Source organism: Cyprinodon variegatus, unplaced genomic scaffold, assembly GCF_000732505.1.
Source record: "Cyprinodon variegatus isolate N-32 unplaced genomic scaffold, C_variegatus-1.0 Scaffold577, whole genome shotgun sequence".
Classification (NCBI taxonomy): domain Eukaryota; kingdom Metazoa; phylum Chordata; class Actinopteri; order Cyprinodontiformes; family Cyprinodontidae; genus Cyprinodon; species Cyprinodon variegatus.
The window spans coordinates 532784-551262 of record NW_015151030.1 but is presented as its reverse complement, the minus strand read 5'-3'; the positions used below and the strand labels follow the sequence as shown (position 1 = coordinate 551262).

The following is an 18479-nucleotide window of genomic DNA, read 5'->3' as shown; positions in this document are numbered from 1 at the left end:
GCACTGAGTTGCCGCCATGTGATTGGCTTCTTAGAAATTAAGTGTTAACGAGCAGTTGGACAGGTGTACCTAATGAAGTGACCGGTGAGTGTATATTCATCATTACTTTCATTGTTTTATTTTTTTAGAATGACTATTATCATTATCTTTTCAGCTGCTTCGCTCAGATCTACATCTTTATTTTATGGCTACCGTCAAACTTCCAGTAACACACACAAATGGCTCATTTAAACCTGTTTGCATACCTTATTCCTTGTGCACACAGTCTTTGTAGATCCCCTGCTACATCCCCACTTACTTTTTCTATTGCCCATGCAATTTATTGCTCCTTATTTGGATTCCGCCAAAAGTGTTATGTAGGTGTCTACTTTTTAAAAGAATGTTATTTTAACTGATATATGACTTGTTTAATGGCATCGAATTTCACAGTCATGTTACCAATGATATTATGTACAAAGTATAATCCACATTTTGCTTGTGTGAAATATCCCTTTCAGAATGAGCTGACTAAATAACCATTAAAGTGAACTAAAGCATCAACTGTGGTGTTACTTAAGCTTCATTTATAAATAGGACATGAAACTCGAGTTTTTCTCAATGCTACTATCTAATTTTTTTTCTTCATGTTCAGCTTGGGATGCTCTCTGTGGTTGGACCTCTGTTTATCAGAATGCTTGCAGAACCTACAATTCTAGCACAGCGTAGTACAGTAGTACTACTGATTACTTACTATTTAGTGTTATGTTTATAATTAGAAAGAAATGCTTGCACCTGAACAATATTACAATGCCACAGAGCGAGCAGTCTAGAGATTTGTTTGTGCCAGACTAACCACAGGACAATTTTGTTTTTGAGGGGAAATGATCACTACTTTCTACTCAATAAAGAGTTGTAGCTTGTGCAAAAGTTTATCAGTTTAAAAAAATTGTTTGCACTCAAAATGATGTTAATGTACTTAAGGTTATCAGATAAATTGTTTAAGTAAAGTCAGCTACAGTTCATGAACCTTTTGGGAATCTTTGTCAGGTTAAATTTCATCCTACAGCCTTTTTAGTAGAAATTAAAAGCTCAAGAATAACTTTTTGATCATTGGCAGTGTTATTGAACATTGAATTAAATGTAAAGCCTCTAAAAGCATGGACAAAGACGATAGAGGCTGTGGGGTAGATTTTCCACATTAAAAACGAAGGAGCGAGGGCAGGTCTATTACCGCAATCCTCTCTGCCTCTCATTCTGATGGCTCTTACTGAGGCATGAAGAACACAAAGAGCGGCTGCCAAGCTGGCACAAGGTTGAATGTCAGGTAGACTTCCAGCTCGACTCATCTGTCCTGGACTTCACATGTTCATGTCACAACTGCTTTGAACAGAGTCACCAAACAGCACTGTGGTTCTGACAGGCCCTTAACACAACAGTGCTGCAGTTCAGAGGCACTTTGATTTCACTCTGGACCAATGCTTTGATCTCACATTGACAAAGGAAGTAATATTGACCAAACCTGATTCCAATAAAACAGATAATATATTGATGAACAAAAATAACAAGTTTTGCAGCAGAGGAAGAAATTTACCGAAATTGAGTGACTTATAAACTTCTTATTGTTATGCATCTTTTAAATGAACATGTGCTCAACAAAATTACATCAAAGTACCTTCACAGTCTATAAATGCTACATTTATAGACTGAAAATAGTGACCTGTCTTAGTTTTAATCTGTTTATTTAGATTTTTCACAATTTCAGCTGCTGATCCCAAATCAAAGGTGATCAGTGGAATATTGGCTAATTACTCCTCTTTGGAGATTACTTGATGCATTTCTACAGATTTCTTTCCTTTATTTTCCGGCAGCATGTGCAGCACTGTAATTTACGTATAATTCATCAGATCAGAATCATAATTACTTTATTAAACCTTTGCAGAACATTCTTTTCTTACGGTGCAGCTGTTAAAAAAAGAGAGAACATACAGTTTATAATTTTAGACAGAAGTTTTGCAAATCTTACAATCCTTGATAGTCAGTATGAAACTCTTCCAAACCATCTGACAGTGACACAAAATAAATTGATATCACTCTTGAAAACAAAGAGAGTCATGATGGAAAGCTATTTGGTTTTAAAAGAAAACCAATAAATAAGAAGATGGATTCTTAGTGGAAGTAGCGTTGCGGCCATGGGACAATTCAATAAAATCCTATCCTTCACTGAAAAACATGGTTATATCACCAGTGTTATGACACTTTTTGTCTCATGCAAATTAACCAACATTTTCATGGAGATATTAGACTCTTCTAGGGAAAAAAAAAACAATTTGATAAAATGCAAGTACAGCAGAGCTTAATAATTACATATACTCTATTGCTTTGTTTGAGTATCCTCATACAGATACACTTGATATATTTTTCCCATTAGCAAGATGTAGTTCCAATGCAGTTTTTCTTTATTTTATGCATTCTGAAAATATCACTTATTTTCTTTCAGAAGGGTGCAACAGAACTGACTTTGTTGTAATGAAGGTGCCACAGGGTAAAATCTTTATTCTGCAAGCATTATTTATGTGTTTATGTTTTTTATTTCTTTGTAGCAGCACCTCTGGCATCTTCCTGCAACAGTTCTGATGTTGTTTAATTCTTAATACACTGCTGAAGTTTTCTGATCTGTTCTTTTTTACATGTTACTGTTTGTTTGGAGGCTTTGCTGCTTATGGGAATTTTGTTTGAAATGTTTTGTATTTTAAAAGAAGCTGAAGTAGAGCAGGAGCTGTACATTTTAAATTTGGATTTTTCTGCAAAAACCACAAATGCAGATAAATTAAAGATCATAAGAAACAGCTGGACAGAGGAAGCAAAATGAAATAACATAATTAAAATTAGACTTCTGTTTTTTTTGCCCTTGAGGGTTTCACCCCAACCATAGTTCTCTCGCTGTGAAGTTCCATTAAACTTATTAGTATCTTTTAAATGAGGATACAGTCAAAGCGTCAGTTTTCACCATTGTGTTTGTAAATGTTCATACTGCACTTTTTCCTTCCACTCAACTTTCCACACTTTAACCCTATATACTCTAAGATATTTCTCATGACCAGAGCTTATAACAGAGTTATGCACATAAAGCTTTAAAGTTACATTTAAAAAAGCTATATGCTTAAATCAACTGCGCACAATTTGATAAAAAAAATTTTTTAAAGTAAGAGACATGGTTTGAGTATCCTGAACTAGTTTGAGTTTATATACTGTAGCTTGGATAAAGCACCTTGTACACAACAAGCTCTATTAGCAGTATCCTTTTTATTGCTGTGTAGGCTATAAAATTGCCATAATATAACCTTTTCTGTATCAGAAATACATTTAAATTGGTTGTGAAAAAAAATATATGTATATATTAAAAATTCATGATCTGGGTTCTGCTCAGATGTAAGCAAGCAATTGTCAAACCAGATCCACAACTCTGTGTGTCTGTGAGTAGAAAATTCCTAAATGAGATAGATAAGTTCTATTTTAATAATCATACTTATGGAAATGCACCTGCATATTAATGGCTTAGTGTAAGGATATAGGCACCAAGCCAATGCCTGAATGTATATGCTAGAAATGTTTCTGGCTACAGCAGAAAACCCATTTAACAATGTTAGGTAAACAATTAAAATGACATTTACGATAAAATGTGTATAAAATTTCCTACAAATTTTAGTCCTACTCCTCCATCAACTTTTTTTTTTTTTTGCACACTGACTGCATGCTGACAGTGAGGAAGCTGTTGAGCTGCTGGCAGCAAGTTGGTGGTGTGATTAAGGATGACGGTTACAAGATGGGGGCTTTGCTTGATATGAACACTGTGTTCTCCTGGATATAACAGTGGTGGAACAGCCACAATGATGAAAGTAGTGTAAAAGCAGGATTTAAACACCAGTTTCCCTGTTTTATTAGTGCTTGCAATGCATAATCTTTTTTTCCTCAGAATATACAGCTGGCTGTTTACTAACCGATTGGAAAGGTATTTGCTCTCACCGCATGTGGCGTTTTCTGAACACTAGTCCGGCTGGGAATAATAGCTTGTGCATCTTTATTTATACAATACTATGTTTTGACTAGCAGTCACTCCACAATGCTGTTTTTTGTGTTTGTTTGAACAGGCAGGCTACTGGTGGACCTTTTGCAGCTGCCATTTAGCATTTGCTCTCATACTCATTGTGTTGTCAGATGTTGGCCTCTCCTATTGTCTGCAATAAAATTCTATTTGTTTATGTAGTGGATCCAGCAACACCATGTTTGCTGAACACCAACTGGTGCAGACTGAGTTACACGTTATGGGAACAGTATGTTTTTTTTTTTTCAAATTTACCTACATTTACTTATGTTGCTGAGGTTGAGCTTTAAATCTATCATGTATATAGATATTTACTATTAGTCAATTAAGGCTTTTTTTGCCAGTGCACCCAAAGCATTTATTTTGCAGCCATTTAATTTTGGAAAACAGCCTAATTTAACTTACCCTCTTAGTGTTATATAATTCCAGAAGAAGCTCAAGTATGAGTCAGCACAGCAGAGGCTTTACTGCACCCATATGCAGTTGCCACAGCTTGCTGTTCACTGCATTCAATTAGCTAATGACTCTTCAGAACACTGCTAGGGCAGCTGAAAATACTTTGTTCCAGGTGTCACAGGTTTGTTACATTTGAATTTAAAAGATAAATACAACACTTTTTAAATGTGTGATTAACAAATCAAGTCAAAAATCTAGAATTTTACATTTCACATTACTAGTTTAAAAGTATGGCTTACATTTCTATATATTAAAGTGTGGTGAGCTGCAAACAAGCAGGTACTCCACTGATATTACTGCAGTACACTGTGTGGCATTTAAAATATTTAGCTGATTCTTTTGATCAGTTTTATTATTTACATAAAAAAATAACATTTCATAGAGTCAAAGTTGTGCATCAAACTTGAACAAATTACTGATCAAAATTATCAAGACATTGACAATTGCACTTTTCTTTAAAAATGTTTGAATCCATTCTGGTTTGAAGCATGCCCTTTAAACATCTAAAATGAGAAGACATCTTACCTCTATTCTAGAAATCTTTGCAGCTTATTATTCAGTAGTCGACTTTGGTTCAATAGCAAAGCAGAAGTTGGACTTTATTTTAAATTGACCAAATATTGAAGGTCACATAGAATTACAGACATGGGGTGGCGAACATGCATTGTACCTAGATTGCCAGCTACAGTACCTCCAATTAAAGGAGCTACAAACCACCAAAATAAATGTGACATTCAGATTTGCTTAAGAACAGTTTTGCAGAGAGCTTTATTGAATGGGTTTCCATGGACAAGCATCTGCATTCAAGTCTTCCACGGCCAACTGCCGTGCCGGATGCAGTGATGTGAAGCACAGTGCCACTGAACTCTTGATCAATTGAGACATTTTCTCTGCAGAGACAAATCATGCCAGTGTTATTAAGAAGTTATCAAGTAAAAACAGATCATAGCAATCCACTTCAGGTTTAGGCATGTCTTCCTGTGAGTCATGCCCTAGTTTGGAGAAAAACAAAACAATGCTGGCAGTTTTCAGCACATAATAATAAAGTGGCACTAAGGTATTGTTAGAAATAAAAATGTAAAAAAACACACTACTCCTAATCGGTCCTCTGTATACAGTCTAATGGGAAATTTAGAAAGAGAAGAGAGAGGTAAGTTATGTTCTGCATATTTTAAACTTTCTTCTGTTACTGCCATACTTGTTGATATGGGGCTTGCAACAGTACTGATACCCATTATATATTTTCACTTTTTTGTACTTAAAACCACAAACCTGTTTGCATTTTACATGGATAAGTTTATGTCTTTAACAATTATGCACTACTATAGAATAGAATAGAATATCGAGAAGAGAATATTCATTATTGTTAATATCATGAGTACAAAAAAAAATCTGGTGAATGCATAGAAACATAAATGAACTATTCAAATTAAAAAAGTTAAAAGGGGTTTGATAAGAAGGTGAAAAAAACACACCTATATAAATTCATACTGATTTCACAATTTCCATTATTTCATTTCCTTTAAATCTGGTTGTAATAAATTCAACATAGTTGACTACAAACAATTGTTGAATCCACTTGCCTGTCTTTCAACAAATCTGCAGTCTCTGCCTGAGGTTAACAGTTCAAACAGAGTGTGATCCTGGTTGGGATCCAGCAACTTTAAGAGGTTCAACGTGTCTGATTTATATGGCTAAATTATCTCTTTAGCATGCTTTTAAGTTCTACCTAGTCCTAATAAAAATCTAATGATTTGATCCAGGCTTTTTAAAGCAAAAGCACACTTACAGGTTGTAGGACACTGGCCTGTGAAGCATGGGAATTTGAGACCTCTCAAGTTGTATACAACTTGAGACTCTCTCTGAACTCTCTCAAGTTTTAAATAAATAGAAGATATAATTTACCATCTATTACGTGCAGGTGGTATAGAGAAATCAACTGATAGCTCATAATTTAAAGTGAAAATAAATTACACTACATGTGCATTACCTTTTCTATTGATATGTAAGGGGTGATTAATGTCACTGCCTACTTCGCTGCAGGCAAATGAATCACTTTGTAACTATGCAATCTTGATAAGAGCTACAGAGAGTCAATCAATATGAGCAAAGCAGGAAAGTATGTCCTCAGAGTCAGGCCTTGCTGATGAAAATGAAGGCATTTCTTTCTCATCCATCAGCTTGGTTACTAATCACCACAGTTCTCTAATTAGCAGTGAAATGAAAAGCACTGAAGCTGAACGTCATAAATACTTAATGCATTTGAAGTACACTTTGTTAAAGAAGTGCGCAGAATCCACCTGGCTCATTCCAGCGTGCCACTTGATTCATGTACAGAGACACACATTTTTATAGTTTTAGTTTTGACCTTTCATAACAAAACCTTCTGCTAAAATGCTAATGTGATCAGTTGGTTTTGAAACTCATTATCTGCAATATTTGACTCATACAGTTTTATCTGTATTCCTCACCCATACTTTAACAAGCAGTTGATACAAAGAAAGGTTACTGAAGTCCATTAGCTGTACTGCCTAAAGCTAATATTAAAGCTAAATGCATTTTTATTGTCTATAACAATGATGTAAATGTATTTAATAGTAAGTTCACAGGTAAAAAATGTTAAAGAAATATGTCAGATGAGCAGTTACAGTCTTGTAGTCATGCCCAGAATGTTTAAATCCCCCAACACATCTGTAGTTGAATGTCATGCAATCTTGTCGTTTTAGTGTCTATGAGCAAATGTTTTTTCCGGGACCGATACACCACAGAAACTAGATGTGCATCTATGTAAAAAATTATTATTATTTAGTTAATTTTCTTTGTTTTTGGTGTTACTAATTATGACATCAGTGAATTTATGAAAATGAAAAAAGGGGATTGTTTATAGTTCTTCATTAAATAAATTTACCCAAATTAAAGGTATTTTTCTATGACATTCTTAGTTAGAGATTATGCTACAAAAAAATTAAAGATTCAGTTAGTTTAATGTTTTTGCATCTTTACTAGAGGTATCCAAAAAATTTAACTTTCATTGTAATTAAGATCCAGATTATGAAATAAACATAAGGTAAATACGCTAGAGTGTTCTTAGTGTAGAACTGTTCACTTAATTTCCCTTAACAGAATACATTTTAGAAATAGAGTTAATACAGATTAATACATACATACATAGTATAAAGTACTTGGTGCTAAATGTGATTTATTATGTAAAAAGGAGAAATATAACACTGACTATAGCATTGATCAGATATAAATAATTAAAAAAACTCAGTCAAGACAACAACATATACATACAGAGCAGTAAAGAAAGTTTGAAATTGCTGTGTTTTATCTTTTATCTATTGCTGTGTTTGTCAGAAAAATCAAATAAATAAACATTTCTCCTTTTTTTCTGTTGCATACTGATGGTGAGTGCGGTTAATTTTTTTACTTTAGCATGTTCTATTTGAAAACTGAGTTAAAACAACAAACAGCAAGCACTTGGGGTGCATTATTACTGCCAGCTGCCCTTCTCAAAAACTTGTCTCTGTATGTTGAAAGGTTCTTCCACTGAATGAGCCATGTGACATAGATCGCAATTTTACGAAAGTCTGAGCTCTCCTTAAACACGACAGCTAACAGTTACTTACCTGATCAGCCAAATGATCGGTTCTATGATGTAGGATTTCAATCTAGAGGAGTGAATGTGGCGTTTCTTTGCAAAAAATCTGATGCCCTCTCAATCTGAATTTCCAGAGTGGTCTTTTATCAGATCCAAAACATTAGGGGAGTCTGTTTAATTTTGCAGTTGTGCAACATCCTGCCAAACCAGTTTGATAATGTGTATCATTCAAGTTGTTGCCATGTTTATTTTGGTTCCTCTGTGGGCTCGGCAGCCCTTGCTTTTCATCAAAGCTATACAATATTTTTATTTTCTAATGTGTGTCATAAAGATAACCAAGGTCTCAAGTACTTGGCTTTGCCAAACAGCTAAACTTTGTACAAACATTTGTGCTGCACTATATTGGGGTGATATCTTAAAATTCTACAAACAAATTTGCGCTTAGAATTTTGAAGAAAGATATTAATTGCAGACTGAAATAATTATGTTTTATGCATTTTGTGGAAAAGTGACATGGGGATTCCGTGGGATGTGGTATCTTTGATCCATCTTGTTTATAATTCACGATTTCTGATTTGCTAGTGCTGGCTTTTTGGAAAATTTCACACAGGTCTATGTGGTTGTGTTTAAGGTGACAATGGAGACTAGAGCTATACAGTAGGTGCTTGGTATGACTTGCAGAACACCTTTATTAGAACAGTTTCTCTTGAAAACAAAATATTTACCTTGATAACATAACTTGGTTAGCTGTTTGCCATCCACTTGCATCTATAAAGGTGGTGGGCATGTCTTTTAAAAGATCCATCTGATTGCCCAAATAACTGAAATGCTAATTTTATTGGTAAAAATCATTCAGGCCATCTGGTGAATAAAACATGGATGTATAGCATAGACGTGAATCTTTTAATCAACCATTTATCAAAGTTTGTACAGTTATTACAATTGCGATTTCACAGGCTTTAATCTAGATGATTATTCTTTTTTGATAAATTGTGAAGCCCCTTACGATGCATCTTTAATCCATCAAAAATCACTTGGAAAGAGTCAGTGTAACTGTTACAATTGAATAAGAAGGATTCAGAGTAAGAGTTTTAAATGCTTCTAAATAATTTAGAATAATAAATGAGAATTGCTCCCCAATCATAAAAAAACATGCAAACACTACACATCATAAAAAGTCACATAGACAAGAATCTAAACATCTTAAATAAACCCAATCAAAAGCATTTTTCAACGTAAGTCTGTATGCAGGAATATGTATTTGGAAAACTGTCTTCGTTAGGTGGAGTATCAGGACTCATCTGCTGTTACTGTTGATTAAAGGTATTTACAGGGTAACTACAGTAGAAACCTACTAGATCCAACAATATCACAAATATCCCCTCAGGTTTTACATTGACAAGATTCCAACTTTGTTAGAAAAGATGGAAAATGTCTTCATCTCTATTAAACCTTTGGTGGACCCTAAGATTTGAAATACCAAAAAATAGTAGGTAATTGAGTTACACAAAATATTAATAATTTCAAAGAACACAAATCTGCATTATTCTCCAAAATCAATCCAAACCATAACTACTGTACCCCCTAATCAGTAAGGTATCTTTACTGCAGCTTAACAGAAAAATTTGAAGGTCTCGGTACATTTATCGGGATTCGAAATGTCTCAGAATTCTAGTCATTTAATTGATATAAAAGTGTGCAATTTGAAATGGCAAGCACTTATTTCCCCTAAGAAAAAAAACGTAAGCCCAAACCAACCACAAGAATAACACAAATTTTAATACACACCCTATTCAAGCCCAATCCACGAACAGCTAACTTTAGCTGTAACTTTTAGATGCATCACTTCTCTGAGGTACCTGAATCATAAATCATCTTAGTGAAAGACAAAAACATATTCTGCTAAAGTTTAAAAGTGTGAAAATTACTACAGGTCAGAAAAGAAGCTGTGATATTGCCAATACATAAACCAGGAAACAAGGGTACAAGTGCAGGGAATTATAGGACTTCTACATCAGCATTAATGTGTGCAAAATAATGTAGAGGATAATAAATGATAGTTCAACAGAATTTATTGAGTTTGAATATTGGTCTTAGAAAAGGAAAGAACACAATGTATGAGAATCTTTCTCAAGCATTAAATTATTTAAGAGCGGCTAATCAGAGAAAATGTAGTGGCTGCTGGTTTATGATTGTTTGGAAGGAGGGACGACTGATCATTCTTTCCATGCTGAGTATCAAAGATTGAATAAGTTTTTTTATTTAAAGGAAGACTTATATAACTGAAAATACAAAAACGTTCAAATTCAACATCTCAGGTAACCATAATAATAAGGCCTTTGTTTTTTTTTGCTATAATAATCAATGTTTTCAAAGCATTAGAGGATGGTTTGGAGTCCTATATATTTGCAGATGATGTGGCAATTCAGTTTATAAGTCAAAATATTGATTTTGTTTTGAAGAATTCCCAAAATATTAGAACAAATGGTGACCAAATAAGGGTTCCTTGCTTGAATGATATGGTCACAAACTGGAAAGAATTAAACCCTTTAAAATTCTTTGAATATGATTTCATACACTGACTGGTTGTTAATGGCAAGCAGACTGGACTGCTTTTAAGGTTACATACACAAAATGTATCTAATTGACCTAATCAGCGTTACATTATAGCTTTGTGGTTTATGGGTCAACAATCACATCCCTTAACGACATAGTATATTAAAGCCCAGTCTTTAAGGTTAGTCACAGGGGCATTTAAAACAACTTCTCTGTCAGCAGTGGAGGCTGAAATAGAAGATATGTCACTAAAAATTAGGAGAACACCATTGTTATTGAATTACTGGGTTAGTCTGAAGAATCTTGGTCTCGAGAGCAATCAAAAAGAGAAATGTTGCAACCTGACTGGGAAAGGAGAGGAGACAGCCATTAGGTTTTCAATGGGACACAGTAAGAGCATAAATTAGATCATGTCTACCTTTAAGACTAGGCTTAAACTATTTAGTTTTGATAAAGTTTATAGTTGGAGTGGCTGTCCATCTCTATACTGAAGCTATGCTTCTAAATGATAATGCTGCTGGAGTACATAGGGACTACTTTTCAATTTTCTGCTTCATTTACTCTATTCTCCCATTCAGCGGTATTTGTTAGTTCAACCCCTAACTTTTACTTCTCTCTGCCTTTTATTATCATAGTAGCTTCATCAGGTCTAGTCCAGTTTTACTTAGACAACATCTTTGAAGGAAAAATCAGCTGGGCTTCTACCATCCACACTTTGATTGAAGATGATAGAGTTGGACTTGTTTTTCAGTACTTAGTCCTACCTCTCTCCCAGACATAACTATGGGCTTAGCTTTTATGAAAACTGGCTCAGAGCTTGTCTGCTTAACTATTTCCTTCCCAGACAAAACCCACTATGGGGCTAATTTACCATTTTCATTTCTGACAAAGAAAGTGTTTACGGATCTGTTACTTTTTAATGTCTGCTTCTGTCTCCTTGAATCCCCAATCGGCAGAAAGCAAATGGCTAATCCCTGTGAGCATGGTCCTGCTGGCTCCTGCTGTGAGCCTGGTCCTGCATATTATTGATGCTAAATGCAAGTGTTTTTTTTTTTGATATTTTTGCCTTTGTTCACTGAAGATTTCTAGATTATTTGCACATCAAATAATATTAGCTCAAAAAAACCACCAACATTGTTAAATTGTGTTACATTTGGGTTATATATCTCATACTCATATATCTCACTTTATTTGTAAACTTATTTAACTTATAGAATCTCTGATTCTGTTGAGGAAGCGCAGTAAAAAGATAAAGATAAGGTAATAATTATAGGTTAAAAAGGAGAGTTTTTCATGCTAAATATGTTTCTTTTATCATTTGCCATTTTTGATTCCCATGATACTGAGTTCTGAGTTCTCATGAAAATTGAAATGAAGGATTATATTTCACTTTCCCTAACTTCTCTTCATTGACATGTTAAATTATGATAAGAATTTGAAATCACACACTTGTTCCTAACAGATCACCTCATTCTCAATCTGCAGGTTTTCTTGTGGTTTCTAAAATGTCTAAAAAAAAGATTGGGAGGCAACTTTTAAGATAAGATAGACTTAATTGATCTCATAGTGGAGAAATTCACTAATACATTCATTTTAAATATCCGGCTCCTCTTCTGTGGAACAAACTACCAATTATAGTTTGTGAGGTAGACATAGTGTTTGCATTTAAGGCTAGGCTTTAAACTTTCCCTTTGAAGTTTATAGTCATAGTGGCTCATGTTATGTTCAGCTATATGTATTTCTATAGTTATGCTGCTGTATGCTTAGACTTCTGGAAGACATAGGGACCACTTTTCATAATTCTGCTTCATTCTATCTCTATTCTCCCATTCTGCAGTGTTTGTTGGTTCAACCTGCATCTTAATGCTCACTCTGCCTTTTCTGATCATAGTAGCTTCAACTGGTCTGTTCCTGTTTGGCTGTGACACCGTCCCTGAGAGAACTAACAGCTGATCTGCTGCCATCAACACCTCTGTTTATATATGTTGGAGCCTGTTTTTCAGTGTAGTCCTTGTTCTAACTGTGCAGCCAGATATCCCATTCAATAACTTATAGACATTGCAAGGGAAGAAAGACTATGAGAGGAATGCTGAAGGAATGAAGGAGTTGGGGATGAAAAAAACAGGGAATAAATTTGCTGAACAGAGGAGCTAAGTACAATATTCTTAGATGGTTGGATTACTGCAGGTTAAGAGAATTTGTAACCCTGCACTTAAACCTTAATTTGAGTAAATGTATCTTATTTGTTCTGGATGGCTATAAGACCCTGCTTAAGCAGACATGTTTTAAAAATTGGACAATATGCAGAATAGTCTACTTGCAAGCATCTTGCAATTTGTTTTTAAGAAAGGCAGCCAGATTTACACTAAATTATGGAAGGTTTGCAAGAACTCTGTCACTGAAGTCTCCCTGGTTATTAGATTGATTAAAATACATGACGTTATCTAGCATTCAGGAGAAATCGCTCAGCTAAAAGAGAATTCTTTTTTGCTATGCTCCCTTTTCTCCCTCTCTTGTTCAAGCTAGTGACAATGGCTTGACTTTCCCATGATTACAGTTCTCATAAGCATAAAGTCAAAGTACAACTGAAGCCTGAAGGTGTTCAGTTGGGTGACATTAGGGTGGCATGCTTCTGTTTGTGTTTTTTTTTTTTCCAGCTTCATTGGACCATGACCTAAAATGCCCAATTGAGTGGTTTTAAACTGAGCATTATATTGTGGACTGTTGGTACGCTTAGTTCACACACGAGTGAAAGAGGTCACACATATGGAGGATTTTAGGCAATGTGATTGCATGAATGCCTGAAATGAAAGAAAATATGTAGATTCTCTCTTATGAATCATGAAGGATTTAGCAATAAACTTTCCACACAATCAATCTGAATTGTCCCCTGCATAGTTACTGTTCTTCTGGTATTACTGAATGAATAAGTCTGGGGTTATAATCTTCTGAAATTAGTTTCCTGAACTTCTTGCGGTTTTATGGCTCGAGGCACTTGAGATTTTAACGGACATCGTTATTCAATTGCTGGATAATTGCAATCTAAAATGAAATGCAAACATTAGCCCTATAAAAAGCAAAACTGCTTGTTTTTTGTTTGTTTTTCAAAAGTCTGAAGATAATAACATTGAAATGTATTTGTTTTTTAGTTTGAAATAAAATATGGTTGACATATTTCTATTTTCCCTTTTCTCTGTTTCCTAAGATATCCAAGCAGCAGCTTCAGCAGACCAAGGACCGCTTCCAGGCCTTTCTCAATGGAGAGACTCAAATTGTAGCTGATGAAGCATTCATCAATGCGGTGCAGAGTTACTCTGAGGTACAAGACCAACACAGTCCCTTCAGAATAGCTTTTTAAAGCACAGAGACTTATTATTTTATTCATATCATGTTGCATATCTTCCTTATGTGCACCCTGTCACATATCTGCCACATATGTGTCTTGTGAAGTAAAACACATGTTCAGCACTTAGCCGTCTGATGGCTAATGTCTATTGCAGTGTATTTACTTAGAAGATGACGGACAAAATGTCAAACATACTCCACAGTCCTGATATTCTGTGTCAAAATGCCTGAATTGAGAGGATCTGTGTGCTAAAATGGTGGTAGAAAATCTTCACTGCACAGATTATGAGTCAGAGTGTGTGGTTGACAGCCCCTTTATGTAGCCTTGTAATTTTTTCTGCAAAAGTCATTACTGCCATACATGCAACACTGAAAGGCATGAGATTAGATAGCAAAATCTTAATAACTAATTACAAGATAGGCAGCTGTGTTAAGCTAAAATATGAATGCTGGTTACTGCTGTTATTTCTTTGTTTGAAGAGAAAACCTAACAGGAACCTGTTTGTAATATCTAGTTATTGTTAAGTATGAGGCTCCGGGTAATCTAAACGGAGGCATAAATAATGACAGCATTTTAAAGAGTATGACTTAAGTTTTTATGCTCACTGGCAAACTTTATGAACGTTCCTAAATATTAGTCAAAAATGAAAGTAAAGCATTCTTCATCAAAGTAAGTCACTAAGGTTTCAATAGAATTCTTACCTAAGTTGGACACAATAATATTAAAGTCAAAGATGAACTTTTAGATTCACTTGGCATCACTCTAGTAAATGGTAAATGGCATGTACTTATATAGCGCCTTTATTCAAGTCAGGAGACTTGACCAAAGCGCTTTACACTACATTCATTCACCCATTAACGCACACACTCACGGTGGCAAGCTACATTGTAGCCACAGCAGCCTTGGGGCTCACTGACAGAAGCGGGGCTGCCGTACACTGGCGCCACCAGGCCCTCTGACAATGCAGGTGAAGTGTCTTGCCCAAGGACACAACAACACTGAAAGTCGGAGTCGGGGCTTGAACCGTCAATCCTTCGATTTCAGGGCAAACTCCTACATTCAACGCCACTGTCGCCACTGTGGTGTTTGAAGTTGCTGCCAATGTACAGCTTCCACACAGACAGCTTGACTTTTTCTCTTACTGTAGAATCTCCTGATACTAGTCCTGATATGTTCCTGTTTTGAATCATTGCTCCACAGAATGAAATCCTAAAAACCTCTTGGACTAAATGTCTGAGGAAACTGAATGTGACTTCTTTAGATGATGTGGAGTTGTACCCCTTGGGCTCCAATTATGAGAGTGTCAGAGTTTAGCATATTCCCCTCTGTGAAAACTGAAACCTTGACAGGTCTTTTTATTAAAATATCACATTCATTAATACATTAGCTTTCTCTTTCTGCTAAATCCAGAAGCTGTAGCCGCACACTTTTATCTTTAAACTATCTAGAATCAGCATAAATGAACAAATTTGTTAATAAAACAAGGTATTTACTTAAAGTGAATTTTAGCAACAAGTACAAAAAAAATACATACAAGAAATGTAGAAATGTCTTCTTTTAATTCTGAAGACATATATCTTTTAAATGTCATGTCCATGTCTAAGACTTAATAAGCATTTTTACTCTGATCTTTAAATATTTCATACCTGAGACTTTAGGTTAAACTCAGAGTACATGACTGTTATTATTCTTTGTATGTTAACAAACTTACTTTTATCACTCTCTCCTTGGGTATAACTGTATATCAGAATAGGAAAATAGAAATAAAAAGTATGCATTATATCACAGCTATGTCAGTACTACATTCTGCAGCATTATGTGATACCCTTAAAGGTTCTAGATTACAGTAAAATCACAGGAGCTCTGGACAACCTCTGCATTGCTGGTTAATACTACCTACTGGACTCAAATAGCCATATTTCTATACAGCAGACAAAGATGCTGAAAGAGCAATACTTTATATCATGGATTTTGATCGTAGGTGTTAAATGTCCTGTAGCAGGCTGATCTTTTCATGCCCAAAGAGGTTGGTCATCAAAAGCTTAAAAGTGCCAGCCTGAAATGTGTGATGCGGACCTGTATTTATGTAATAGGTTATTATACTGAAAAATATTTTAGCCATATTGAATATTTCTTTTATGAGTATAAATCTTTTTATGCATTTATTTTCTTCCACAATATATATATATATATAAAAACAGACTTTTGAATACACTCTTTAAAACAAGTAGCCAAAAACCAACAATAAAAAAATAATTATGGCATTATTGGGATTATAAGGGATTACGTTTATTTTTAGGCAAAATATGGTAACCAAATGGCGTTTTATCATTGGGTACAATTACTGGATGCCTCACTGTGCCCTGTTCATCTGTTCAAATAATGATAATTAAAGCTATAGTGGAGGATGTTCTTTTTCCTGGTTGATCATGAAAATAAGTGGTTCTCCTAATTGTCAATTTTTCTGGTGATATGTTTACATAAGGACTTCCTACGCACTCTTCCCCATTTTCACTTACCAGTGGTGAGTCTGCCATAGTGGAAAAATTGCGAATCTTCTTTTGGAAAGTAAGCTTATATGAGCGATGCAAACAGCAACTTTTAAACAGAACATGCACGAGGAGAAATGTGATCGTGCATGCTCTCACACACGTTTAATAGGCGTTACCTTTCAGGAACGGGTACAGGGTTGTGCATGTGAATTAATTTTTTTTAAGTGAAGAGGGCAAGTCTTTTCAAAAATTCGCGAAGATCCTCCATTATACCTTTAAGTGTTATGAGAATGCTCAGCCTTCGTTTTTTGCAGATAGAACATGGGTTCTTTGGCCGAAATTTGAACGTATTTTGGAGCAATATGTGCTCATTAACTTAGCAACAAAAACAAAATACCTTGTGATGATGTTTGTCAAAGGTAGTAGGAGAGAATTATTATCAATGGTTAAATAAGTTAAGTAATAGAATTGGTTCAAATACCACTGAGGGGAAGGGCAACATAAAACAATAAAATTACTTTTTTGCAAAAAAAGATATAAACAAATAATTGACTTTGGAAGACCTGACCTGTGGTCTAATGAAACTAAAGGGAGAAGTGTTTAGTACTAATTAGATTTTGAGGGACAAAGAGGTCAGAAACACCATTTCAACTTTGTAGGTTTGTAATACTGCAGGAGAGATCTCTACACTTCACAAAATAGGAGGCCAGAAATTGTAGTTGAACATCAAAACCACTTATCTCAGAATGATAAAGAGTTTGTCAACCCGCAACCCTTACTACTGCACATAAACCAGAAAAAGGTTGAATCCATATGTCCAAACTCATGTGAAAGATTTAAAATCCTTCTTAACTGGATACTTTTGAAGTTAATATAATTTACAAATGATCTCAACAGTACTGCAATATTCAAAGACACTAATAATTACTTAATAAATGTGTGTATATTAACAAAAAATAAATATGATTATTACCTTCCCATACATACTTGGCTGCTTTTATGTCTTTGTCTACTGCATTATTAAAACATATGTTTAATCAATTGCTTTAGATAAAAAGCCAACCTTTGAACTCCAGTGGGCTATTTTGTTAATTTCTTGTAAAGATGGGCAAAGAACAGAGAGGCAAAGAAATCTGACTTAACTCTGTTAGACTCAGCAAAAACGTTTGTTGATTACTGAAAATATGCATAGAAAAAGCAGTGATAATGTTCCCCTCTGCTGTGATGTTTCAGAAGCTGAGAATTGAAGCAAAGAACAAAATGTGACTGTCACAATGACAAATGCTGTCAGCTTGGATGGCTGCTTCCTTTGATGAAGTGACAGTATTGTCTCTACTGACTCTGTCCGTGTTAGCTTGTTGTTACCACAGGCATTAAGCCTTTTGCTACATCACAAAATGCATGCAAAAACACACATGTATACTGACTTTTTTAATTTAACTATGACTTAATAGCTTTTATTAGCAACATAAATAATAAACTTTAAATGTGTCTCTTACATGGTAGGTGTTCCTTAAGAGTGACCGTGTTGCTAAGATGGTGCAGAGTGGCGGTTTCTCAGCCAACGATTTCAGAGAAGTCTTCAAGAGGCACATTGAGAAACGAGTGCGAAGCCTCCCAGAGATCGATGGTCTGAGTAAGGAAACAGTCCTTAGCTCCTGGATGGCTAAATTTGACACCATCTACCGCGGCGACGAGGATCCCAGAAAGGCTCAGCAACGCATGACCGCCAGCGCAGCTTCGGAGCTGATCCTCAGCAAAGACCAGCTGTATGAGATGTTCCAAAATATCCTCGGCATCAAGAAGTTTGAGCATCAGCTACTTTACCAAGCCTGTCAGGTAAGGCACCTATACTTAATTTGCTACATTAATGTTTCATTGCAAGTGTTTTTATTTTTTAACTTTTTATTTTGCCATATTCAACTTCAAACTTCAATTTATGTTTTT

The 18479-nt window shown here is 35.0% G+C and overlaps 1 protein-coding gene across 9 annotated transcripts in view; it reads left to right on the top strand.

Moving 5' to 3' along the window:
• Positions 1-18479, top strand: part of cadps (Ca++-dependent secretion activator) — a 107584-nt gene that overhangs the window by 9553 nt on the left and 79552 nt on the right. For all 9 annotated transcript variants that reach the window (XM_015392189.1, XM_015392187.1, XM_015392184.1 and 6 more), the window contains exons 2-3: positions 13900-14013; positions 18039-18371. In XM_015392189.1, coding sequence (XP_015247675.1) covers positions 13900-14013; positions 18039-18371 — 447 coding nt within the window. The remainder of the gene's footprint in view (positions 1-13899; positions 14014-18038; positions 18372-18479) is intronic.